The sequence below is a fragment of the Phaethon aethereus genome (assembly GCF_964289735.1).
Source record: "Phaethon aethereus genome assembly, chromosome: 29".
Classification (NCBI taxonomy): Eukaryota; Metazoa; Chordata; class Aves; order Phaethontiformes; family Phaethontidae; genus Phaethon; species Phaethon aethereus.
The window spans coordinates 2,004,956-2,030,595 of NC_138605.1; the positions used below are offsets into that span (position 1 = coordinate 2,004,956).

Consider the following 25,640-nt stretch of genomic DNA (forward strand, 5'->3'; position numbering starts at 1 on the left):
CGCCGCCCCCGGGCCCGGCCCGTCGAGGCGGCCCCGGCCCGCGCCGCCCCCGGCCCGCCCCCAGCCCTGCCCCGGGGGCAGATTTGGCTTTTTTTGCCTTTTTTTCCACGCCCCCCCCCCTTCTTCCCCCCTCTTCCCCCCAGCCCCGCCGTTCTCGCCCCGAGGTTCCTCCCGGGACGCTCCGTGGGAGCCCCCCGGGACCTCCCTCCCAAGGAGACCCTCGGGACCCCCCCCCGGAGTCCCCCCGCGTGCTCCCTCCCACGGATACCCCCGGGACTTCCACCCCAGAAGCGCCCCGGGATCCCCCCAGGATCCCCTCAAGACCCACGGACCCCCCCGGGCTGAGCCCCCACGGGACCGGGCTGAGCCCCCCCCCCAGCCCAGGCAGCACCTCCGGCCCCTGTCAGTGCCTATAGACACGTATAGAGGGACACGCAGCGGGGTGCTGGCACTGCACAGGCACCCATAGGGCCCCATTGCTCCTATATGCACGGAGCAGGACCTATAGGGCGCATATAGAAGCACATACAGCCCCCCCCCCGATGTATACGGTCCTGCTGTTATATGAGATGTGTAGGGCAGAGCCTATGGGGCACATATAGGCATATATACAGTCCTATTCTTATAATGACGTGCGCAGAGCTGGATACGTGGGGTACATATATATGTACGTATATGTATATGTATACTTTTACAGCTAGTGGCGCACAGAGCTGGGTAAGAGCCTCGCATATAGACCCATATACTGTCCTACCGCGCTGTGACGCACAGAGGTCGGTGTATCGGGTGCTTATAGACAGACCTATAGTCTTCCCCTGCCCCAATCCTACAGCTGCACATAGGGACATCCCTGCAGATGTGTCCCCTATGTATCTGTAGGTGCTAAACCCCTTAGATCACCAAGGACCAGGGAGACAAAAACCCATCGTTTTTAACCCCCAAAAAGAGTTCTATAGAGCTGGAAATTGAGGCGAGAAAAATGGGAAATCCCATGACTCCAGGAGCTGGCGCTTGATGCTGAGGGATGCAGGAGGGGATGGGTTAGGGTTAGATCAAATAATGTTAAGAAGAAATATAGAAATAGAAAGAAATAGAAATAGAAATAGAAATAGAAATAGAAATAGATAGAAATAGAAATAGAAATAGAAATAGAAATAGAAATAGAAATAGAAATAGAAATAGAAATAGAAATAGAAATAGAAATAGAAATAGAAATAGAAATAGAAATAAATAGAAATAGAAATAGAAAAATATAGAAATAGAAATAGATAGAAATATAAAAATATAGAAATAGAAACCGAAATAGAAATAAAGACAATGAAGATGAAGCTGACAAAGAAGAAATTAATAATAAAATTAATAACAAAAGGATAAATAATACTATTTACAGGACTTAAATGGCTGGATGAACATTTCGAGGCCAGTCGGGGCTGGTTAAGGGCTGAGCGCCTTACAGGGTTGGAAATGAGGCGAGAAAACGGAAAATCCCATGACTCCAGGAGCTGGCGCTCGATGCCGAGGGACGCAGGTCGGGACGGCGTCGCGCCGATGCGGGTACCGAACCGTGCCGTCGCGCGGTTCGGTACCCGCATCGACGCGACGCCGTCCGTCCCCTCCCGCCGGTTTGGTTTATTAAAAACAATAAAAAAAGGTTTATTATCAAATTTCAGGTATTTTCAAGAAAATTCATCCTCTGCTTTTCACCCCCTGCCCTTTTCACCCCCGGCTGGCCCGGGGCCAGGCGTGACCCGGTCATTGACTGAGCCCCGAGTCAATAAGTCCGCCGGTATTAGCATAAAGCATGAATTTGGTGGCAGGGTGATTAATGAGAGCGCGGAGGGAAAGATCTGCCAACTGGCTCAGTCCTGGAATGACGATTTATCATCGGGGCTGGGAAATCATAGGAATCCAGATGACTTAATTATTGCGATATAAAGGAAAAAAAAAAAATCTATTCGGCTCTAGAGAAGCGCTCGGGTAAAGTGTTCAGCTAGAAAAACCACTCGGCGAGGAAAAGAGTTCGGCTATTAAAAATACTCAGCTATGAAAAATAGAGAAAAAATATTCAGCTATTAAAAATATTCAGAGAAAAAATATTCAGAGAAAAAATATTTGGCTAGGAAAAATATTCCGCTGAAAATTATTCAGGTATAAAAAATATTCAGCTAGAAAAAATATACAGAGAAAAAATATTTGGCTAGGAAAAATATTCCGCTAGAAAATTAGTCCAGTATAAAAAATATTCAGCTATTAAAAATATACAGAGAAAAAATATTCAGCTAGGAAAAATATTCCACTAGAAAATTAGTCCAATATAAAAATATTCCGCTAGAAAATTATTCAGGTATTAAAAATATTCAGCTAGAAAAAATATACAGAGAAAAAATATTTGGCTAGGAAAAATATTCCTCTAGAAAATTATTCAGGTATAAAAAATATTCAGCTAGGAAAAAAGTAAGAGAGAAAACATTAAGAGAGAAAAATGTTCAGATAGAAAAATTATTCAGATGGAAAAATATTCAGATAAAAAATGTTCAGATAGAAAAATATTAAGAGGAAAAACATTAAGATAGAAAAATATTCAGATCGAAAAAATAATCAGATAGGAAAATATTCGGATAAAAAATGTAATGAGAAAAAACATTAAGTTCTAAAAATAGTGAGATATAAAAAATTCAGGTAGAAAAAATATTCAGGTACAAAAAAATTCAGATTGAAAAATATTCAGATAGAAAAAAATCAGAAAAATATTCGGATATGAAATATTTAGATAGAAAAAAATTCAGATCTAAAGAGAGTCAGGTATGGAAAAATTCAGCTCTAAAAAACTCAGATTGAAAATCAGGTCTGAAAATATTCAGATCTAAAAAATATTCAGATCTAAAAAAAATCAGATCTAAAAATATTCAGATCTAAAAATATTCAGATCTAAAAATTCAAATCTAAAATTATTCAGATCTAAAATTATTCGGGCCCCCGGTTACCCAGGCGCTAGAACCGCGCCGGGCCGCCGGCTCCTTCCCGGGGTTTGCCCCGGCGTGCGGAGGCGCTGGAGGCTGAGGCTGAAGATGAGGGTGAGGATGAGGATGGTTGGAGCCTTCGCGCCCGGGCTCCTCCCGCCGCCCCGTCTCTTTGTCTGGGGCCTCGCTCCCTCCGTCCCTCTTTGTTTCTCCATCGCCGGCTCTTTGTCTCCCGCCAGCTGCCTCCTTCCTCCTCCTCCTCCTCCTCCTCCTCCTCCTCCTCCTCTTCCTCCCCTCCCTCCTCCTCCTCCTCCCCTCCCTCCTCCTCCTCCCTGCAGGCTGGGGCCTGCGGGGCAGGATCTGGCCCCTGGGCTGGGTACCAGGGCGATGCCACCCCCCATTTCCCCAACCCCAAATGGGACCAGCCCCCCGCCCCCCCCCCCCGAACCGCGCCCCCCCCCAAAAAGGGGCCCGATCCCCCCCCCCCGCGGATTTTTGGGTTGGTTTTCCCTTTTTTTAGCGCTTTCTAACCTTGGGGGACCGAAGCAGCGTCTCATCCCGGGGGTCCCCGGTTGGGTGCTGGGTTGGGGGGGACCCTCTGCAGTGGGTCCCACCCAGCTGCCCATCGCTCCCAGTGCTCCCAGTAAGCCCCGGGTCCTGCCATGGGGGGGCGTGATGGGGTGCAGGTCGGGGCTGGATCGTGCGGCCGCGCCCAGGCTGGGGCAGGGGGGTGGTTTCCCGCTTCGACTTCTTGCACGAAAAAAATAAAAGACGATCCAGAAATGAGGCAAAAAAGGGGGAATTTCACACCTAAACCCCCTCCCCGGGTCTCCTTCCCGGCCGCGGGAGATTTACGGGCGCGATCGCGCCTATAAATCGCCGCCGCCGCCTTTTTTCCTGCGGCGCAGGCAGAAGCGCCGACACCTGCACCCGATTATTTCTGCTTTAAAGAGAAAAGCAGGTGCCGACACCCCCGTCCCCCCCCAAAATCGATCCCGGTGGCAGGAGCCCTCCCTCTCCCTTCGCCGCCGAGGATGAAGCTGAGGCCGAAGCCGCGGCGGCTCCGTCGACGGGGTGGGAATCCGGGGGCGGCGGATATGGGATTTGCTCCCACGTTCACTTTTTGCGTCCCCGCGAGGATGATTTCGGGAGAAAAAGCGGGATTTGGGGATGCTCTTGGCCACAGGCAGGTGGAACGACGCCCTTTTCCTGGGCTCTTTGGGTGGTGGATGGGGGTCCCCCCCGGTGAGCTCAGGTTTGGGGGGTTCAGGCGCCGGTGACGGCAGGCGGCGGGGAGACCCCAGGTTTGGGGCACCCAACCCCGTCCCAGAGGGGCTGCGGCCGTCAGAGCCAGGGGCGGCCAGAGCACCCGTCTCCCGCCCCAAACCCCCTCCTCCAGGCCCAAACCCCCTTCCCCAGCCCCAAACCCCCTTCCCCAGGCCCAAACCCCCTTCCCCAGCCCCAAATCCCCTCCTCCAGCCCCAAACCCCCTTCCCCAGCCCCAAACTCCCCCCCACGGGTGCCACATCCCCCTCCCGCAGAGGACCCACCCCAGCTCCCACAGCCATGACCCCCCTCCCAGGGATGCCCACAGCCCAAAGGGGCCTCATCCAGCCCGACCCCCCCGAGCATCACCACCCCACGGGGGAGCGACCTTTTGGGGTGACGCTGCCTGTTCCCCAGCCCCACTCCCCCCACGGTGGGGATGGGATGGGGGGGATTCAGCCCCCAAATGACCCAGTGTATCCGGACCTGTGGGAGAGGGGCACCAGCCGCTCCCCGGGGACAAGCCGTGACCTCATCAGCCCCAAACCAGCAGGTTTTTCCTTTAAAATGGCTTTTTTTTTCCCCTATAAAAGGCTTTTTTTCACTCTAAAAGGTTTTTTTTTCCCCCCCTGGTCTAAGAGGGCTTTTTCACCTCTAAAAGGGCCCTTTCCCTCTGAAAGAGCTTTTCCCCTCTGAAAATGCTGGTTTTCCCTTTAAAGCAGCTTTTTTCCCCTCTAAAAGTGCCTTCTTCCCTCTAAAAGGGCCGTCTTTCCCTCTAAGAGGGCTTTTCCACCTCTAAAAGGCCTTTTTCCCCCCTCTAAAAGGGCCATTTCCCCTCTAAAAAGGCTTTTTTTCACCTCTAGAAGCCCTGTCTTTCCCTCCAAAAGGCTTTTTTCCCCTCTAAAAGGACCCTTTCCCCTCTAAAAGGCTTTTTTTCCCCCTCCAAAAGAGCTTTTTCCCTCTAATATGGCTTTTTTTCTCCTCTAAAAGGGCCTTTTCCCCTCTAAAAGGGCCATTTCTCCTCTAAAAGGGTTTTTTTCACCTCTAGAAATGCTGTCTTTCCCTCCAAAAGGCTTTTTGCCCTCTAAAAGGCTTTTTTCCCCCTACAAAAGAGCCTTTTCCCTCTAAAAGGGCTTTTTTTCGCCCTCCAAAAGGGCCTTTTCCCCTCTAAAAAGCCTTTTTTTTTCCCCCTCAAAAAGAGCATTTCTCCTCTAAAAGGGCTTCTTCCCCCCTGCAAGAGCCTTTTCCCTCTAAAAGGGCTTTTTTCCGCCCCCTCAAAAAGGGCTTCCCCCCTCTCTTTCCTTCCTCCTTCCTTCCCTTCTCCTGCACTTCCTCGCCCCGAAGCTTCGCTTCCCGGGCATGCTCCCGCTTGCTCCTTCTCCCCGTTCCTCTCCTGCCATGTCAGGACCGGGGGAACAAAACCCATCGCATGCAAAGCAGCCAGCGAGGGGAAAAAAGCGATGTTTTTTATTGGAAAAGATGACATTTTTATTGTCTCTTGCATTGTGCTATTTTCTTTTTTTTATTACCCAGTTCCAGCTTTATTTTAGCCGGCAACAGAAGTGAAATTATTTTTCCAAGAGGGTTTTTATTTTTTCGTTTTATTTTTTTGTCCCCCCCTCCCGCCTCCTGCCTTTTTCATATCCACATTTCCTTTTTAAACACTCTATTAGAAAAATATTGCCTCGCAGCTGGGACGCGGGCACCGGGAGAGGCGTGAATACGGCACGGGGAAGGGGAGGCGGCAAGCAATAAAAAATAAAAGGAACCAATAAAGATTAATTATCTAATTAACAGAGACATAAAATATAGAGAGGAATAAATAAGCCTCTTGCCAAAATTTGGGGAGGGGGTTGCGCATAGGGACGGCGGGGAGGGGATCGCGGCCTGTTCCTGCGGGTCCCCAACCCTCGACTAGGACCCCCCGTTTTGCCGCTTTCCGCCCCAAAATGCGCTGATGGGGGGAGCGGTGAGGGAGTCCGGGGGCACGCGCCGGTGTCCGCCTGCGAGTGGGGGATCCCGGGGTCTGCGGTGGTCTCAGGTCTGTGAAACCCTCAAGGCCACGCAGCCCAGCCCCGCAACATCCCTCACCCCACAGCACCCAGCCCCACACATCCCTTATGTCCCAGCCCCACACATCCCCATCCCGCACATCCCAGTCCCGCAGCAAAGCCCCGGCTCCGGGGACCGCCCCCCCCGTCCGGGGCCGGGGTGCGGAGCCGGGTGCGGGGCCGGGGCTGCCGCCGTCCCCGCAGCTCTCTGCCTCTCTCTAGCGGCTCCTCCCCGCAGAGCCGGCCCGGGCTCCGGCGGCCGCGGGCGGCCCAGTGGCTCCCAGTCCGGCCCAGTGCCCCCCAGTCCGGAAGGAAGGAAGGAGGGAGGGATGGAGGGAGGCAGGAAGGATGAGAGGGAGGAGAGGCGGGAGGGATGGAGGGAGGCAGGAGGGAGGGAGGGAGGGGTACAGAGCCGGCTGGAGGGCAGGAGGGAGGGAAGGACACAGGGAGCAATGGAGGAAGGGGAGGAGGAGGAGGAGGAGCAGCAGCAGGAGGCTTCGCCCCCGGACTCGGCAGCAAGCCCGGCACGGGGCCGGGGCAGACGGACGCCGCGGAGCCATTAACCCGTTCAGCATGCCCCGGGGGGCTGGGGGCACCTGTGGGGTGCTCGCCGCGCGCAGCGGGGCGTCCCGGGGGGGTGTGCAGTGCCGGCAGGGTAAGGAGGGGTGGCCGTGCTACCTATAGGGCACCCATGTGGTCCTCACGGGGTGGCTGTGGTACCTATAGGGCACCCACGTGGTCCTTGCAGGGTCGCCATGCTACCTATAGGGCACCCACGTGGTGCTCACGGGGCAGCTGTGGTACCTATAGGGCACCCACGTGGTGCTCTTTCCCAGCGGGAACAGCCAGTAGGTCGGAAAAAGGGGAAAAAGAAAAAAGGGGTTTTTTTAACCCAAAGGCACCCAGGGGAGCAGGCTGTGCCTGGGGATGCGTCTGCTCTGTCCCTCCACCCCCCCGTCCCTCCGTCCGTCCCTCCCACCTCAACAGGCCCCATTTTGACGGCTGAGGACAAACCTGCTCCGGATCGGCCCCCCTTTCATCCCAAATCAACTCAAACCTCCAAAATTCAATCAAAACTCCCTTTTCTCCCCGAATCCGAGATGGAAGCGCCAGGAAGAGCCACAGGCCGTGCCCTGCCCCAGGCCGTCTGTCCCTCCATCCCTCTGTCTGTCTGTCTGTTCCGCCACGCCAGACACCAGGCAGTGCCAAAGCGTCCCCCTCCCACCTGAACCAGGTGGGAACCCAGCGGGAGACACAAGCATCCCCGTCGCCTCCCTCCTTCCCCGCTTCCATCCTCATCCTCTCCGCGTCCCCTCTCCCCTCCCTTAGCCCTCCTTCCCTGCCTCACCCCTCCATCCCATCCCTCCTTCCCTTCCTTCTCTCTCCCTCCATTCCTTCTTCCCTGCCTCATCCCTTCCTGCACCCCACCCCTCCTTCCCTCCCTCCATCCCATCCCTGTCTCCATCCTCATCCTCTCTCCTCCCTTATCCTTCCCTCCATCTCTTTCCCTGCCTTATCCCTCCCTCCATTCCTTCCTGCATCCCATCTCTCCTCATCCCTCCCTCTCCCTCCATCCCATGCTCCTCTCCCTCCAACCACCTCATGCTTCCTTCCCTGCCTCATCCCTCCCTTATCCTTCCCTCCATTGCTCCTTCCCTGCCTCATCCATCCCTCTTTCCCTTCTTTATCCCTCCCTCCATTCCTCCTTCCCTGCCTCATTCCTCCATGCCATCCCTCTCTCCCTCCTTCTCTGCCTCAACCCTCTCTCCATCCCATCCCTCCATCCCATCCCTCCCCGCCTCACCCCTCCCTCCTATCCCTCTCTCCCTCCCTCATCCCTCCCTCCTTTCCTGCCTCACGCCTCCCTCCCGTCCCTCTCTCCCTCCCTGGGAGCCCCCCCACCTTCCCCCAGCAGCTCAGGGAAACCGACCCCCAATTCCCAAATCCATGGGAATTCCGGGCATCCCAGGGAAAACTGCGCCAGGCCCAACCCCACCATGGCCCCTGGCCACGGGGGGCCTGGAGGGATAACGGGGGGCAAATAACAGAGGAAATGGGGTGGGGGCAAATAATGAGAGAGGGGTCACATAATGGGGGTCACATAGGGTAGCGGGCAAATGGGGTGGGAGAGCGGGGAGCACCCAGGGTAGAACTTTAGGGGGGGCTGTGGGGGACAGCTTGTAGGGCAGGAGGAACTGGTTGGTGGGTGCAGGATGGGGGTCAGCCCCCCAGACCTCGCCTGGTCGTGGGGCCATGTGGGGGTGACACCCTTGGGACTCCATCTCCCATAAGGCATCATGGGGACGGACGGACGTGGGGGTCTCGCCCCAGCGCACCATGGGGGATGCGGTTGGGGGGTGCACCCCAGCCGCCTGGGAGTGGGGTCCCAGGGGGCCTTTGCCAGCCCCAAAATGGGGAGAACCCCCAAGAATCGCTGCAGAAAGAGGCAAATCCCCTTCCCAACCCCATGGCTGCCCCTGGGGACCCCTGTGTCCCCCCCTCGAGCCCCCGTGTCCCTCCCATAGCCCCCCCCCGCCCCGGCCTCTTACCGTAACGAGGCCAATTCATTAACAGCCAAATTAATTATACGTTGTGATTCATCAGGGCTGGGCCGGTGGGTGACAAGATGGGGGGGATCCTCCCCGAAATGCAGCCCCCCCTGAAATGCAGCCCCCCTGAAATGCAGCCCCCCAAGCTGGGAGACAGGGACGTCCCCTCAGTCAGATGAGGGGCATGGGATGGGGGGCTTTACACTCACTACCTGCAACCCCACAGCAGGGTGTACCCCCACCTTGCCACCCATCTGGTTACACCCCCAAAACCAAGGGGTGCCCCCACCCTGTCCCCCTCACCTGCAACCCCAAACCCGTGAGTGCTGTGGGGCTGGGGGACACCCCACCCACAGGGGATGGCCCCCAAAGGACAAGGCAGCAGCCACAGTCCCGCAGGACGTTTATTGCCCACAGGGGAAACTGGGGCACAGGGCAGGGTCACGGCCAGCCCCCTCCCCCGGGATGTGGGGCCCAACGCCCCCCCACCCTGCCCTGAAAGTTTGTTTAGTGTTATACTGGTTAAACTGGGAAGACTGGAGTCTGCTGGCTGGGTGCCCCCGGTGGACTTAGCCCTCCGGGTGGGCTCTGCCCCATGGCAAGGGAACGCTGGGGCGTGGAGCCACTGCCCCCCCCCAACAACTCCAGCACCCCCAGTTCTCCCAGTCGCGCCTTGGCCAGCGCCTCCCAGCCCCGGTTGGCACGGGGGTTTCGGGGCGAGGGATGGGGTAACCCCTCGACGCGAACGGCCAGGCCAGCGGCTGCCAGAGCACGCCGCGCCCGCTGCTCGGCGTAACGCCCCACGCCCACCACCAGCCCCACGCCCAGCAGCCCCACAGTTCGCGCCAGCGCCCGGTCGCAAAGCCCCATTAACCGGTCGCGTTGGGCTGGGGGCAGCTCGGTGGGGGGCAGGTTCCGCCCGCTGGAGGCGAGGAAGAGGAGGGGACAGTGGTTGTGGACGAAGCAGTGACGGAAGAAGAGGTGGGGGTCGGGGCAGAGGGTCCGTACCAGCCCCCAAAAGCGGGCGCCGCTCACCTCCGCCCGTCGGCAGGTCAGGCCCAGCACTGGGCGCTTGGGGTGCTCTGATGGCGGCTTCTTCACCCCCCCGACGACCCGCAGCCACTCCCGCACGTGCCAGGCTTCTCCGAAGGGAACCTGCGAGACGGGGAAGGAGGATTTTGGGGGCGTCCTGAGGAACAGCCACCCCAAAACAGCCCTGGAGCGGAGTCAACTGCCTCCATGCCTCAGTTTCCCTTGCCTGGGGCTCCATGAGGATGGGTAGGGACTAGGTGCAGCATCCCCCAGGTACCCCCGTGCCTCGGTTTCCCCCCTCCTTGGCTCTGTGGGGGCATATGGGGCGCACACGCTGTGCTCTGGGTGCAGCCACCCTACAAACACCCCTGGCCCGGTCTGTGCCTCAATGTCCCTCCCCGTTGGGGTTCCCCTGGGCCGCACCCCGGTCTGGGCCATGCCGAAGGGGCCGGGGTTCATGCCGAGGAAGAGGACGCGTTTCGGGGTGCGGCAGTAGCGGCGCACGAAGTTGCAGTGGGGCTCCCAGGCGTAGTCGAGGGGGTGGTAGATGTGGCTGACGGGCTCCCCAAAGGGCGGCAGCGCCCGCAGCAGTGCGCTCTGTTCCTGTTCCAACTGCAAGAACCGCCCCGCCAGGTCATCCTCCTCCTCCTCTTCCTCCTCCTCTTCCTCCTCCGCCACTGGTACCGGCTCTGTCACCGTCCCTGCCGTCTCAGCCGTGCTCTCCTCCATGCTGCCATCGCCTGGTGCCCGCGGAGGGCAGAGATGGGTGACCGGGCAGCCCCGGGGGGTGACAGGGCAGCGGCGGGGGGTGACTGGGCAGCCCCGGGGGGAGGCCCCATGGCCAGGGTGGAGGTGAGGTGCCCCCCCCGGCTTCGAAACAGGGAAGGAAGAACCCCAGCACCACTCTGCCCCATTCCCTGCTCCCCCAGGGCCCCCAACTACCCCAAAGTGCAGCCCTGCACTCCCCAGGTGCCCTCTCAGAGCCCACCAACTGCCCCCTTACCCCAGCCCTGTGCCCTCAGAGCCCCCATCTGCCCCACAGAGCAGCTCTGCTCCCCCCAGAGCTCCCCAACTGCCCCACCAGGGCCCCCTAATCCTCTCCTACCCCACCCTCCTCCGAACCCTTAATTGCCCCACAGCTCAGTCCTACACCTCAGGGCCCCACAACTGCCCCCCTGGTCCCAGGCCTGCCTCGCCCAGGGCCCCCTCTACCACCCTCCAGGCCCGGGCCTGGGCCCCTCCGCGATCACTCCCGTCCTCCCGCAGGCCCCCAAGTCCCCCAACAACGTCACGGGAAGTCATATAACGTCACACCGCCCCCTCGGGCCTACCTGCGCGCCGCGCCGGGCCCCGCCGTCCGCGCTGCCGTCCGTCACGCCCCTTGACCCCTGACCCTTCCCCTCCACCCCCGACCCCACGCGCAGCGCCTGCCGGGAGCTAGAGTCCGGCGGGCCACGCCCCTTTCCCGGCGTGCCCTGCGCGGGGGGGGAGGACTGGGCTCTTTGTCTGCGCGGGGCCGCGCTGCATCACGGGGCGGCGCGCGGAGTTTCCCATCGTACCTTGCGGCGGGAACATTTCCCCCCACACCCACCCACCCCCAGTGGGGCAGAACGGTGTCGCGAACACGAGTGGGAACATGGGGGCCCTTGGGGGGGGAGACGAAACGACGGGGGTCGTAGCCCCACAGGGCCGGAATGAGGAAGGGGGCGTGGTCTCCCCACGCCCCGCCCTTTCCCGGGGGGGCGGTGCGGCGCAGGCTTCGGCGGCACAAAGGCGACCCCTGGCGGGGGCGGGCGGCGCTGGCAGAGCCGGGGGGGGGCGTGTCCCTTAGCGGGAGCTAGGACAACCCGCGCCCCCCTTGCTCCGCCCACCAGCGCCGCATCGTGTGTGGTGTCCCCCGCTGCCCCACGGCCACGCCCACCCCGCCCGCAGCGCCGCGCCGCGCCCACCAGGTGGCGCCAGAGGCACGGCCGAGACGACCCGAGCCCCGCCCCCTTTCTGGGGCGGGTGGGTAGCCAGCCCTCTTGAAATGAGGGGTCCCAGTGAACTGGGCCATACTGGGGACACTGGGGGGCCTCAGTCCCTGCCCCCGCCCCCAGACGAAGCAGCAGGTCCTGAAAAGTGACCGTTTATTGGAAGCAAATATGGGGGAGGGGGGGCGGACGGACATGGGGACACCCCGGGGGGGCCCCAGCTAAAAACACCGACCTTAGAAAAACAGCAAAAACCCGGGGCCGAGCCCCCCCAACCTGCCCCACCGCTTGGGCTGGGGGCGTCCCCCCCCCTTTCAGACACCCCCAAAGAGGAGGAGTGGGGGAGAAGCCGGGGGGGGAGTGTCCCCCAAAGGCGTGACCGTCCCCTCCCCTGTGCCCAGGGGATCTGCGGGGAGGGGCACGGTGATCCCTGGGGACATGGTGGGGGGGGAGGAGGACGACACGAGATGGGGGGGGGGGCTATGTACAGGGCAGGGGGGGCCGCCTTAGCTCCGGGGGGCGTCGCGCTCTTTGCTGTCCGTGTCCTCGGGGTAGGCGTGCCAGGTCAGCCGCTCCTCATAGAAGGCGATGACAATTTGGGGACACTTGAGGTTCGCCTCCTTCGCCAGCACCAGGTCAGCCTCGTCCGTGTCCTTCCTGCAGGGACGGGGATGGAGACACACACATGGGTGGGTCAGGGGGGACACGCGGAAGGTGGTGGTCACCCCCCCCACCCCGCCCTGGGGACATGCGGGTCGGCCTCACCACTTCATCAGGAACATGAGGTCCCCGCAGGAGTCGGTGGCACCGATGATCTTCTCGGGCTCCAGCCCCCGCTCGAAGCCCCGGGCGATGTCATTGCTCTGCGGATTTGGGGGCAAAAAAGGGATTTTTTGGGGGGATGAGGCAGAGCGGGTACGCCCAGGGGCGCGGGTTACAGCCCCGGTGTCTGACAGCTGGAGGTGACAGGGTTGGGGGTATCACTGGGGACACAGCTGAGTGTCCAGCCCAACTGTGGTCGCACTGGGCACCCATCCCATTCCAGTGACACTGGGTGCCTGTCCCCATCACTAGGTCCTTGTCCCCATGGCGAGGTGCCCATCCCCATCCCTGGGTGCCTGTCCCCATGGCAGGGTGCCCATCTGCATAGCGGAGTGCCCAACCCCATAACGGGGTGCCTGTCCCTAGTGGGGTGCCCATCCCCATGGCGGGATGCCTGTCTCCACAGCTGGGTGCCCGTCCTCATGGTGTTCTATTAAAAACTGGCTGAGCTGTGCTCTCCCCTCTGCAGAGCCTTGGTCGGCGCCAGAAACTGAAGCCTCAGGCCGCAGGAGCTGACCGAGCCAAAACTTTCTGATAAAACTAACGTTGCCGACACAGAACTGGCTGAATCGGGCAGATGGGAGTGGCACGAAGAGGGTAAGGACCAAGGAGACAATTCTGGGAGAAGGAGGTCACTCCAGAAGAAGGCCAGTCCAGCGACAGCGAAACCCAGTAAGAAATCAAGAGACCACCGACCAGAATTAAGGGATTGGATTTGGGGATCGGGTGATGGGTGGTACAGGTATAACTGGGGGGCGTGATCTGGGGTGGGGGTCCCTCTCCGGAGGTACCGGCTTGAGCTGGCACCCGAGAACTAATCAAAGAGGAACTGGAAACCTTCCCGTGGACCTGACATCCACCAGCGTGATCCCAGGGTCGGGCCCTGTCATGGGGGCTGGCATGCGTGAATCCATAACAACGGCTGGGTGTCCATCCCCATCGTGGGGACACTGGGTGCCTGCCCGTCCCTGTCCCTGGATGCCCATTCCCATCATGGGGATGTTGGGGGCCTGTCCCCATCCCTGGGTGCTTGTCCCCATCACGGGGATGTTGGGGGCCTGTCTCCATCCCTGGGTGTCCATCCCCATCATGGGGACGTTGGTTGCCCGTCATCCTCGGGTGCCTGTTCTTGTCCCTCAGTGCCTGTCCCCATCACAGGGACATTGGGTGCCTGTCCTCATCCCTGGGTGCCTGTTCTCGTCCCTCGGTGCCTGTCCCCATCATAGGGATGTTGGGTGCCTGTCCCCATTCGTGGGTGTCTGTCCCCATCCCAGGCATGTTGGGTGCCTGTCCCCACCCCTGGGTGCCCATCCCTGTGGTGGGGCTCCCCCCGTCACCTCTCTCTTCTTCTTGGCCTTGACGTCCTCCCCACCAGCGGGCAGCCCTCCTTTCCTCTTGGCGCTCTCCGCCTTCTCCCGTGGTTTGTTCCCGTCACCTTCCTTCATCTTCTTATACTTCCTCATAAACTCCGAGATCAACTCTGGGCAATCCAGGTTCTTCTCCGGTTCCCAAGTATTATGTTCCCTGCCACCAAACGACCGTCATCATCATCACCATCATCGTCACCGTCCCCCGTCCCCGGCGGTACTTACTCGGAGAAGCCCTTCCACTTCAGCAGGTACTCGGCCTGGCCCTTCACCACGCGCCGGTCCAGCACCTTCTCCACCACATACTCCTCCTCGTCTCCCGAGGACGAGCTGTCGGCTGGCCGCTTGCTCCTCTTGCCCATAGCGCAGCGCCCACGGGTCCTGGGGGGGGAGCCGGGGGGGGTTATCGGGGACCTCGCTGCCACACTTCACCCCCCAAAGCCTTAAAACCAAGAGATGGAGGCGAAGGAGCTGGCGCCTCTCAATGCAATTTGGGTTAAAACCCCTAAAACAGTGGGGTTTTAGGCACAGAAAAATGTAATTTGGGTTAAAACCCCTAAAATGGTGGGGGTTTAGGCACAGGAAAATGTAATTCGGGTTAAACCCCCCAAAATGGTGGGAGTTTAGGCACAGAGAAATGCAATTTGGGTTAAAACCCCTAAAAATGGTGGAGTTTTAGGCACAGAGAAATGCTTTGGTGGAAAGGCCCATTTCTTCACCAATTTATAACACGGAAATAAAAATCTCACCCCTTTCTTCGAGGGGTTTTAAAGTTAAATTAAAAAGGGGTGAAGGGGGAAAAAAAAAAGGAGGGGGAAAGCCCTCATTTGCCCTGACTGTTTTGGGGTAAATTTTCTGCTTAATAGCAAAGCCCTGGGGTTTTAACAAAAACCAAACAGGTTTTAAGGCACGCAGCCAAAATTGGGGTTTTTTTTAAAGTATTGGGTTTAACGTTTTTTTTTTTAAATCAGCCCTAAAAAAAACACCGACGGAGCCAGGAAATTCCACATCCTCCTCATTCCCGGGGTGGCATGTCCCGGCAGGGCTGGGCGGCAAAGGCCCACACTGGACACCGTGATTTACCGGCGGCGGTTTGGGTGTAAAACGGAACGTTTTGGGTGTGAAAGGGATGAATTTGAGAGAAAAAGGAGCAGTTTTGGGTGTAGAAAGGGTGGGTTTTGGTGTAAAAGGGATGGGAATGGAGCCCCGCAGCGTCGCATCGCAAAGCTGCCTGTGGGAGTCGTGGAGGAACAAAAGAAAAGCGCCGGTTTGAGGCACAATGCTGCGGTTTTGAGGCAAAAAGCGCCAGTTTGAGGCAAAATGCACCGGTTTGAGGCAAAAAAGCGCTAGTTTGAGGCAAAAAAGGGCCGGCTCGGTTCGGACCGGCTTATCCCGGCTCGTCCGACCGGAAAGCCGGGGCCGAGCCAGGCCAGGCCCAGGGGCGGCACAGACCCGGCCCGGTCCCGGTGGTTGGCGCTACACAGAGGACCGGGCCGCGGGGGCGGGGCGAGCAGCGCGCCACCTCTCCCCATTGGCCGGGGGTGCCCCAGCGTCCGCTCGCGCATTGGCTGAGAGCGCCGCCGCTCGCTCCCGCCCTGCCCCGCCTCCCCTCCGCCGCCGTTGGCCCGGCCCTACCATCAGTCCCCGCGTCGTCCCGCCCCTCCGCTGCCGCCATTGGCCGAGCGGGCCACTGCTCGCCCCCGCCCCCCGCCGCTGCCATTGGCCAGCACGCCTGCCCATCCCGCCCGTGGGGCCCGCCCCCGCCCTGCCCCCCATTCATTCACCGCCCGCCGCCGCTACCTGGGCGGGGAGCGGCTCCGGCGCGGGCCCGTCCGCCGCGGTCTAGCCGCCCCTCCGAGCCACCGCCGCTCCGCGCTCCGCCCGCCAAAACCGCCCGTAGCGCGCAGGCGCCGCCGGCCGCGCTCCGCGCATGCGTTCGCCCGCCCCCCCCCCCCGCCCCGTGTTACGCATGCGCCGAGCCAGGTCCACCTTGGGCGCCGGCGGGCGGGCGGCCCCTCTTCGCCGCCTCCGGGACTCGCCGCCGCGGCGCTGCCGCGCCCTGCTGCTGCCGCCCGCCGCGCCGCGCTCGCCGATCTCCGCCGGGCCCGCCGCCGGGCAGCACTGAGCGACGGCCGCGCCCGCCAATTGGAACGGCCGCGCCGCAGCGCTAGCCAATGAGACGGAGGCGCGAGGCGGGATCGCCAACTAGGGAGCCAATCGGAGGAGCGTCGGGGTGTCTCCGGGTCGGAGCGGGAAAAGCGGCGCAGGGCGGGGACGCCGCAGCCTCGCCCAATCCGTGAGGCGCGGAGGCGGGACCTTTCCTGCCTTGACCAATCGGTGGCAGCAGCGCGGGCGGAGCGGCTGGGCGCTGCCAATGAGGCCGCGTCGGTCGGGCCCACCGCCCAATGGGAGGCGGCGCGGGGGCGCGGCGCGGGCGGTGCCGCCCAATGGGAGAGGCCGGGGGGCGGGCGGACGGCGGGGGCGGCGGAGTGAGGCGTCGGCGCTCGCATCGCTCGGCCCCTTTCTGTGTCGGCGCCTCGCAGAGGGAGCATCGCGCGCTGAGCCGCCCGCCGACCAGCCCGCCCAGCCCCGCGCCGCCGCCATGGCCAAGTCCGAGGTAAGCGCCCCGTCGTCCCCCAGCCTCGCCCCGCCCCGCCGCCGGCCCCCGGCGCCCGCCGCGGCCTCCCCGCCCCCGCCGCCCCGCTCGCCGCCGCGCGGGCCGCGCGCACTGCGCCTGCGCGCGTCGCCCGCCCGCCGCCATCTGCGCAGGCGCCGAAGGGCCGCTGCGCGCCGGGGGGCCCCCGCGGCGCATGCGCAGCCTCGCGCGCGCCCGCGCTGCCCCCTCCCCGCCGCGGCTCCCCGCGCGCGGGGCCACGTGCGCGCCTTTGTGCTCGGGTGGGCGATGGCGGCCGCGCCGCCTCCGCGCATGCGCAGGGCGCAGGTCGGGCCGGGGGGGCGGCGGGATCGGGGGGGGTGGTGCTGGGGGGGCCACGGAGACCGGGCCCCCGTAGGGATCTCGGCAACCCCATGGGTGGGGACTGGGGGGGCTCGGAGGTCCCTTTGGGGCCAGGGCAGCCCCACAGATGAGGGCCGGGGCGGGGGGCCTCAGGGGCCAAAAGCGCCCTAGAGATGGGGTCTGGTTGTGCTCAGGGGCGTGGGTGGCCCCAAAGCTGGGGGCTATCGGGGCTTAAGGTCCTTTTAGGTCCTGGTCGGCCCCACAGATGGGATCTGGAGGGCTCAGGGTCCCTTTGGGGTTCGGGCGGCCCCACAGATGGGGACTGGGAGGGTTTAGAGCCTTCTTGAGGCCTGGGTAGCACCACAAACTGAGCCTATGGGGGGCTCAGCGTTCTGCACTGCCCCACAGATGAGGGCTAGGTGGGCTCAGGGTCCCTTTGGAGCCTGCATAGCACCACAGACTGACATTGGAGGGTCTTGGGCCCCTTGAGGAAACAGGCAGCCTCACAAGTTGGGGTTGTGTGTTCACAGGGCCTTCCCTGGGTTTGGTTGGCCTCCTAAATGGAGGCTAGGGTCCCCAGGGTCTCCCTGGGGCTGTGCAGCCCCACATTTTGGCACTGGGGATCTCAGCGGTCCTGGAGAAGCCCATAGATGGGGGTTGGGGCTGGCTTGGTTTCCCTAGGGCTGAGGACAGTGCTGGAGAGGGGGAGGGGGGCTGGGTATGAAAGGGCTGCCCGGGGGCTGGAAGAGTGCAAGGAGGCCCCATAGAGAGGGTTTGGGGGTGATGGGGCCTCTTTGGGGCTGAAGACAGATACGATGCGATGCAGTGGGTCCGGCGAGGGGGGACAGGGGGTGACGGGGCCTCCCTGGACCTGTGGAGCTGCGAGGCAGTCCTGGGGGTGGGGGTGGGCGTTTTGGAGTGACAGGGCCTTCCTGGAGCTGTGGGGGTGTGATACAGTCCGGGGGGGCGCATTTTGGGGTGACAGGGCCTCCCTGGAGCTGTGGGGGTGCGAGGCAGTCCTATGGACAGGGGAGCTTGGGGTGTCAGGGCCTCCCAATCTGGGGGGCAAGGGGTGTCCAGCTCCCCTCACCCCTGTGTCACTACCGCCCCGCAGTCTCCAAAGGAGCCAGAGCAGCTCCGCAAGCTCTTCATCGGCGGCCTCAGTTTCGAAACCACAGATGAGAGCCTCCGCAGCCACTTCGAGCAATGGGGCACCCTGACCGACTGCGTGGTAAGGCCCCCCAAACTCCCACTGTGCCCTCCACCTCCTCCCCGGCCTCCTCTCTGTCCCTGACACCTCCTGGGGGGGGCGAGGCCTGGCAAGTATCAGCCCTCAGTGACCCAATGCTGACAGGGTTTGAGGTGTAACGATGTGGGTAACGAGGAGAGCAGCTGCGAGGGTAAGAGCGAGAGGTGAGGAGTTGAGGGAAAGGAGCCATGTCCTCATGGAGGGGGGCTGCTGCAGTTTGAGGGGACTTCTCACCATGGCCTGACATGTCTCGGTTCTCCCAGGTGATGAGGGACCCAAACACCAAACGCTCACGAGGCTTTGGCTTCGTTACGTACTCCTCGGTGGAAGAGGTCGACGCTGCCATGAACGCCCGGCCGCACAAAGTGGATGGCAGAGTCGTTGAACCAAAGAGGGCCGTATCCAGAGAGGTAGGGAGGAGCCCTGGACCATCCCCGAGAGCTCGGGGGGGCTCAGACCTCGCTGGATGGGGCTGGCAGAGCCCAGAGCTGGTTTGGCGGTGACGGAAAGCTGCCCTGAGCCCAAACCCACACCGCTGTATTCCCGCAGGACTCCCAGCGGCCCGGGGCCCACCTCACAGTCAAGAAGATCTTTGTGGGCGGCATCAAGGAGGACACGGAGGAGCATCACTTGAGAGACTATTTTGGCCAATATGGCAAAATTGAAGTCATCGAGATCATGACAGACCGCGGTAGCGGCAAGAAGAGGGGCTTCGCCTTCGTCACCTTTGACGACCATGACTCCGTTGACAAGATAGTCAGTAAGTCCGGCCTGCGCCAAAAGGGAGGGGAGCACCCAGCTTTGTGCCCCCCTCCCCTAAATCTCCCCCCTCCCTCCCCAGTTCAGAAATACCACACTGTGAACGGGCACAACTGCGAGGTGAGGAAAGCCCTCTCGAAGCAGGAGATGGCCAGCGCCTCAGCCAGCCAGAGAGGTGAGCACACGACTCGGCCCCCGGCTCCCCCCCTGCCCTGAGCTGCCGCTAGACCCTGCTGCCTGTGCTGTTCCTAAAGGCTGTCCCCCCCCTCCGCCCCCTCTCCTAGGCCGCAGCGGTTCTGGGAATTTTGGCGGCGGCCGCGGAGGCGGATTCGGCGGTAACGACAACTTCAGTCGCGGCGGCAACTTCGGCGGCCGTGGTAAGTGGTTCGGCGGGACCCGTCCGGCTGCCAGCCGCAAGGGACGCCACCGGCTCGAGACGCAGCTCAAAACCTAGCCCAAACGCCGCCACCGCTCCGGCTGCCACCGCTCCGGCTCCTGGCCCCCTTCGGCCCGGCCAGAGCGCCGCTCCTCCTCCCTCCACGCCGGGATTTTGGCACCCCGAACTTTTCTCTCCGGCAGCTCTAAACCGCCCGGCCCCGCGTGGACGGATTGAACCACAACGGTTTGTTCTTTTCAGGTGGGTTTGGTGGCAGCCGCGGTGGCGGTTATGGCGGCGGCGGAGACGGCTATAATGGATTTGGCAATGACGGTAAGGCCAGAGCGGGATTTCTCCGACGGGCAGCGGCCAACGCGCCCAGCCGCTCGCCGAGGACGCCAGCCGGCCCCGTGGCCCGGCCCAGACAGCGGATGCAGCCCACCACCCTGCCGAACCCGGAGCCCGGCCCCCACGCGCCCACCGGGGCGGCCCTCGGAGCTCAGCGCCCTCCTTCCTCTCCCCCAGGTTATGGCGGCAGCGGCCCCGGCTACTCAGGCGGCAACCGGGGCTATGGCGGCAGCAGCACCTACGATGGCTATAATAACGGCGGGGGGGGCTTCGGCGGCGGCAGCGGAGGACGGCGTCCCGCCCGGGGACCCGCGCTTGCCGTGCGGAACGGCCTTTCCGAAGCAGGCACAGGTGAGATCCCCTTTCCCAGCCTCCTAAGTCCCCCCTCCGGCAGTGGGGTGCCTTCAGGCTCCCAGTTAACACCCCTTCCTGTTAAATCACCCCAAAGCTCCCAGTGCCTGTGGGCTCCCTGTTAAACCACCTGCAGAAATGGGGTGCCTCTGGGCTCCCCATCAGAACCCACTGGTGACAGTGGGGTGCCTTCAGGCTCCTAATTAAACACCCCCCTGTGCCCCTGGGTGCCTCTGGGCTCCCCATTAAACTATGCCAATCTATGGGGTGCCTCTGGGCTTCCCTGTTAAACACCCCCCTGGCTTCTGGGCTCCCTTTTACATCTCACTGACTTTGGGGTGCTTCCTGCCTCCCCATTAAACAGCCCCTCAGACACAGGGTACCCCCAGGCTCCCCCTTAAATCACCCCAAACCTCTGGGCTCCATGTTAAATCCCCCTGCCCCGACCATGGGGTTGCCTCCAGGTTCCCCATTAAACCCTCCCGCAGTTCTTAGGGTGCCTCTGGGCTCCCCGTTAAACTCCCGTGTCGCCATGGGCTGCTTCTGGGCTCCCCATTAATCCCCCCTGGCCATGGGGTACCTCCAGGCTCCCCATTAAACACCCCCCCCAGACCCTGGGCTCCCTGTTAACCCTCCCCCGGCCATGGGGTACCTCTGGGCTCCCCATTAAACACCCCCTTGGCCTCTGGGCTCCCCATTAACCCCCCCTGGCCATGGGGTACCTCCAGGCCACCCATTAAACACCCCCCTGGCCTCTGGGCTTCCCCATTAAGCCCCACCCTGAGATCCCCGGTGCCTCCCCGTTCCCCGCACTGACCCTGTCTCCCTCCCCAGGCAGCAACTTTGGCGGCGGGGGGAACTACAATGATTTCGGCAGTTACAACAACCAGTCGTCCAATTTCGGCCCCATGAAGGGGGGCAACTTCGGGGGCAGGAGCTCGGGGCCATACGGCGGCGGTGAGTCTGCGGGAGGGAAATGGGATGCAGCCCCCCAAATCCGCTCCGTGCCAGAGCCTTTCTCTAACCCCCCCATCCCCTCTCGCAGGCGGCTATGGCAGCTCGAGCGGCGGCGGCAGCTACGGCGGCGGCAGGAGGTTTTAACATCCAGGTAAGCCCGTCCGCCGCGAGGCAGGCGAGCCATTCCAGCAGCATATTAACTACCGAGAGAAAAAAAAAGAAACAAACAAAAAAACCCTAAAAAAAAAAAAAAGATTTAAAAAAAAAAAAAGCTGCCAAACGCCCTCAAAGCGGCGCCTGGACCCTGGGGCCGTTTTAGATTAACTTTATTCCGTATTATTCAACAGGAAACAAAGCTTTAGCGGGAGAGGCGAGCCAGAGAAGGGACAGGGAAGCTGCAGGTTACACCAGTTGGGAACTCGGCCCACTCACAGCTGTGGCGGGGGGTGGCTGCTCCATGAAGACGTGTGTTAGACAGAAGTCTCCTTTGCGAAACAGGACTGTGTTTGTGACTAATTGTACAACAGGTTATTTTAGTTTTCTGTGCCGTGGAAGCATTCCGACGAGGCCTCCCGGGAGCCTCGGTTTTATTTGCGCGCCCGTGCTGTCGATCGCTAACTGTAACACAACATGACGCTGAATAAATGTGTCTTTTTTTTTTTTTTTAATTATTTTTATTTTTTTATATCTATTTTCTGATCTCTACGCCACTCTGGTGTCGGCCGCTGCAGCGCGCAGCCTGTCCCACCCACCCAGCGCAGACTAGCTCAGGCTCTTCCCCCCGCTCCCCACGCACACACCCCCAGCCCCATTTCGCCCTTCACGGGCCCCGTGCCCCCCTCCTCCCAATCCCTGGGGTGCCCCCTTGGCCTCGGCCCCCCAAGTTCTCCCCCCTCGCAGCACCGCAGAGCGCAGGGCAGGGACGCTGTAGGTAAGAGCAGCTTCTGTGTGTGTGTGTCCCCCACGTCCCTGTCCCTCCCCAGGGACCCCCCCGGGTCGCTAACGCTTGCCTTCGCTTTTTGTAGGAGCCGCTGGTGAAGGGAGAGGAGCCCGCGGGCCACCGGTGGAGGTGAGCGGTGGGGGGACACGCACAACAGGGGCTACAAGGGGACACATGTGAGACCCCCAGGGCTGGGGACACCCCCCCTCCTGGTGCTCCCCTTCCTTGCAGCACCCGCGGGAGCCCATTAGCACCCGGGCGGTGTCGCTGCCGCGGGCACCGCAGGTCGGGGGCCTTGTAAATAAAAAAAAAGGGTATTTTTGTAAGCTTGTCCCATCTGTGGGGCTGGGGGGGATGAGATTGGGCTGGGGACTGGGGGGACAAGGTCTTGGGGACCCCAGGGCTCCCACAAGGCAGGTGAGGGCCACATGTCACCCGGAGGCAACGGGGATGGGAGGGGACAGGCAGGCGTGGGGCTGTTGGGACAGAGTAACGGGGATGTGTCACTCCGTGGGGACAACTCCTCCCCCTGGGGGCAGAGAGGGACGGGAGGGTCAGGAAGGTGTCACCCCAGGGCGATGGGGCAGGAGGGGACGGGTGACACCGGGTGACAAAGGCAATGCAGGCGCCTTCGGAGATGGTTTATTGTCTATGTACAGGGGTGGCGGTGATGGGGTGTCCCCGGGTGTCACCCACAGCCGGGGGGGCTGGGGGACCCAGTGGGCACAGAGCTGGGGGCCACCGGGGACACACTGTGGGGCTGGGGGAAAGGACATCCCAGCTTGCGGGGGACAGCGTGGGGTGCAGGACCCATGGCAGGCACCTGCGTGTGCCCTTGGGCTCTGTGGGGTGCAGGATGGCACCATGGGCACCCAAGGGCCCCATTGCTCCCCATGGGGTGCAGGGTCACCCAAGGGTGCTGTGGGGCTCCATGGGGTGTAGGCATCACCCAGGGGTGCCCTTACGTTCCATGAGGTGCAGGATGGAACGCAAGGGCCCCATTGCACCCTGTGGGGTGTAGGGTCAACCAAGGGTGCCCTTGGGCTCTTTGAGGTGCAAGACAGTGCCCTAAGGGATACAGGCATCAGCCAAGGGTGCCATGGGGCTCTGTGGGGTACAGGGGTCACCCAGGGGTGCCATGGGGCTCTGTGGGGTGCAGAATGGCACCGTGAGCACCCAAGGGCCCAATTGGTTCCCAAGGGTGCCTTGGGGCTCTGTGGGGTGCAGAATGGCACTGTGAGCACCCAAGGGCCCCACTGGTTCCCAAGGGTGCTTTGGGGTTCTGTGCGGTGCAGGGGTCACCCGGGGGGCCGTGGGGCTCTGTGGGGTGCTGATGGGCACACTAGGCTGCCCCCACTCACTCCCCCAGCCCCGGACTGTCCAGGCTGAGCCCCCCGTCGGGCGCCAGGCGCAGCCCGAAGCGCTCAGGGGGCAGGGGGTTCCCGGCCCCATCCCTCAAGGCCCCCAGCACCTGCGCCGACACGCGGGCCAGGTCTCGGCGCAGGGTGCCCAGCGCCCGCTCCGCCTGCCCCCGCGCCCGCAGCAGCCGCTCCCGCTCCCGTCCCAACCCCCAATTCCGCCTGGAGCCGAGCGATGGCTTCCAGTTTCCGTCGGCGACATTTTTGCGCGCCACCTTATTCTTGCCGCGGCGGCGGATGTCCCGGGCCAGCGCCAGCTCGGGCCCCGAGAGCCGTGCTCGGCCCAGCAGCGCGTTGAAGTCCTCCACCGGCAGGTTAACGATGGCCTCGGCGCCGATGGGCTGCGCCGCGGCCAGCGCCCGCCGCGCGTCCCGGCTGCCGCCGCCAGCGCCCCGGCCGGCGGCTGCGGGGGTGGGCGGCTCCGCCGGGAAGGGTGCGGGTAGGGGGGGGAGTGGGGAAGGGGGGAGAGAAAGGGGGAGCGAAGGGGGCTGGGGGGAGAGGGGGTGTGGGGGGAGGCTGGAAGGGGGGGTAAGGGGGAGGAGGGGGTGGAGGGAGGGGACAGAAGGGGGGGTCGAAGGGTGGGTCCGCCACCATGTCCAGGCCTGTGGGAGAGGGAAGGGGTGAATGGGGGGCAGCGGGCGGGGGGGGGGGTGGTGTGTGTAATGGGGGGGTCCCGAGGGAGGCAGAAGTGGGTGCAAGGGGAGGGGTCTCCCGGCGGGAGGTGGATGCGGGGGGCGGGGTGGGGTGGTGTCCGAGGGAGGTGGAGACTCCGGGGGGCAGGTGGGTGCAGTGGGAGGGGGCCCGAGGGAGGTGGGTGCAAGGTGGGGGCGGTGTGTCCCGGGGGGAGCGTGGGGTCCCTGGGGAGGGGATGGGCTGGGGTGCAGCCACGGCGGCCGCAGGGGGCGGTAGGAGCCTGCAGCGGAGGGCGTGGTCTCACGGAGGGGGCGTGGCGCACCTGGAGCTCGCTGAGGGAGAGGATCTCCTGCCACGTGAGCTCCACCTCGGCGGGGCCGGCGGGGGCGGGGCCATAGGCGGGGCTAGAGGCGGGCCCAAGGGCGGGCCCCGCCCTCCCACCTCTCCGAGCACCGCCAGCGTCTGCGGGGCAAGGCGCCTCGTTGGCTCTGATTGGCTGAGGGCGGACCCTGGCCCCGCCCTATTGGCCCCCAGGGGTCCCCTAGTGGCCTCCGGGCTCTAGAGCCCCCATCCCTGCCCCTGGTACTCCCGGGGTCCCCCGGACCTCCCTGGATCCCCTCAGCGCGCCCGTGACCCCCACACCCCGGGTGACGCCCCCCAAGGCCCCAGTGGCACCCATGGCCCCTGACACCCCTCCCCAGGCCCCCGGATTCCCCCCCCCGCGCCCCCTCCCGCCGCTCCCTGAGAGCCCCCCGAGCCCCCGGGCTCACCTCGGGGTCCCCCATGCCGGAGCCGCGGCGCCGCCTCCTCCTGCTGCCCCAGAGAAGGGGTTATCGCCCGCCCGGGGGGGCACTCCGTGACCCCCCCACCGTCCTCCCCTCCCTCCCGGCTCCCAGTTCTGCTTTCGGGGTGTAGCAGGGGACAGGGCGGGGACACGGGGCATCCCCCCGCAGCGGGGGGGGGGGGGAGGGGGGGAGGGGGGGTGCCCCCACCCATGGGTGCCCCCCGGATGCCGCCCGCCTTGCGCCACCCCATTGCCCAACGCTGGGATGTTGCATAAGGACCAACCGACATGTCCCGCCCACCGCTGGCCTGGCTGTCACCCCCGTGTCACCCCCGTGTCACACCCTGTGCCACCCCCCAGGTCACCCACACCCCGGCAGTAACACAGCACCGGGAGACCCTACAGTAAACACAGCGTCAAGGGAGACCCTGCAATTAACACAGCACTGGAAGACCCTACAATAACGCGGTGTTGAGGGAGACCCTGCGCCAGGCCCCCAAGGTGGCAGGGGCGGGTGGGGGTGATGGTGACCCCCCCTCCGTGTCGTCCCCCCGCGCCCGCCGCAGCCGTTGGAGCTGTTTCCGTCTGTTCCCGCCCGGGGCTGAGCCAGGGCCCCAGTGCCGTCACCCCCTGCTGAGCCGCTGGCACCCGACCAGGGCACCCTCCCTGCACCCTGCCTGTGCCGCACACACACCCGGGCACACACGTGCACCGATACCCCAATCCTCGGGCGCAGGCGTGCACCAGCTCAAGAACCAACACCCCAATACGTGGCACACGTGTGCTCTGCCGCCCTGGCATCTCCCTGGACACGCTTCTGCACTGATCCCCGGGCACACGCGTGCACCG

General features: G+C 62.5%; 3 protein-coding genes across 3 annotated transcripts; 1 reads left to right on the plus strand and 2 right to left on the minus strand.

Annotated features, from left to right (window-relative positions):
• Nucleotides 1–9,348: 9,348 nt before the first annotated feature.
• On the minus strand, nucleotides 9,349–10,587 carry SMUG1 (single-strand-selective monofunctional uracil-DNA glycosylase 1; the record flags this gene model as incomplete). Its single annotated transcript, XM_082011849.1, has 2 exons — nucleotides 9,349–9,981; nucleotides 10,282–10,587. 2 exons carry the CDS (start codon nucleotides 10,585–10,587, stop codon nucleotides 9,349–9,351), a joined length of 939 nt encoding a protein of 312 aa, XP_081867975.1.
• Nucleotides 10,588–12,337: 1,750 nt separating this feature from the next.
• CBX5 (chromobox 5) lies at nucleotides 12,338–14,382 on the minus strand (the record flags this gene model as incomplete). Its single annotated transcript, XM_082011898.1, has 4 exons — nucleotides 12,338–12,488; nucleotides 12,597–12,694; nucleotides 13,991–14,177; nucleotides 14,246–14,382. The coding sequence occupies 4 exons, from the start codon at nucleotides 14,380–14,382 to the stop codon at nucleotides 12,338–12,340; spliced, it is 573 nt and encodes a 190-aa protein (XP_081868024.1).
• Nucleotides 14,383–16,616: 2,234 nt separating this feature from the next.
• HNRNPA1 (heterogeneous nuclear ribonucleoprotein A1) lies at nucleotides 16,617–21,682 on the plus strand. Its single transcript, XM_082011894.1, has 8 exons — nucleotides 16,617–16,637; nucleotides 18,091–18,207; nucleotides 18,489–18,635; nucleotides 18,775–18,985; nucleotides 19,067–19,159; nucleotides 19,269–19,361; nucleotides 19,622–19,693; nucleotides 20,894–21,682. Exons 1-8 carry the CDS (start codon nucleotides 16,623–16,625, stop codon nucleotides 21,169–21,171), a joined length of 1,026 nt encoding a protein of 341 aa, XP_081868020.1. The 5' UTR covers nucleotides 16,617–16,622; the 3' UTR covers nucleotides 21,172–21,682.
• Nucleotides 21,683–25,640: the final 3,958 nt, after the last annotated feature.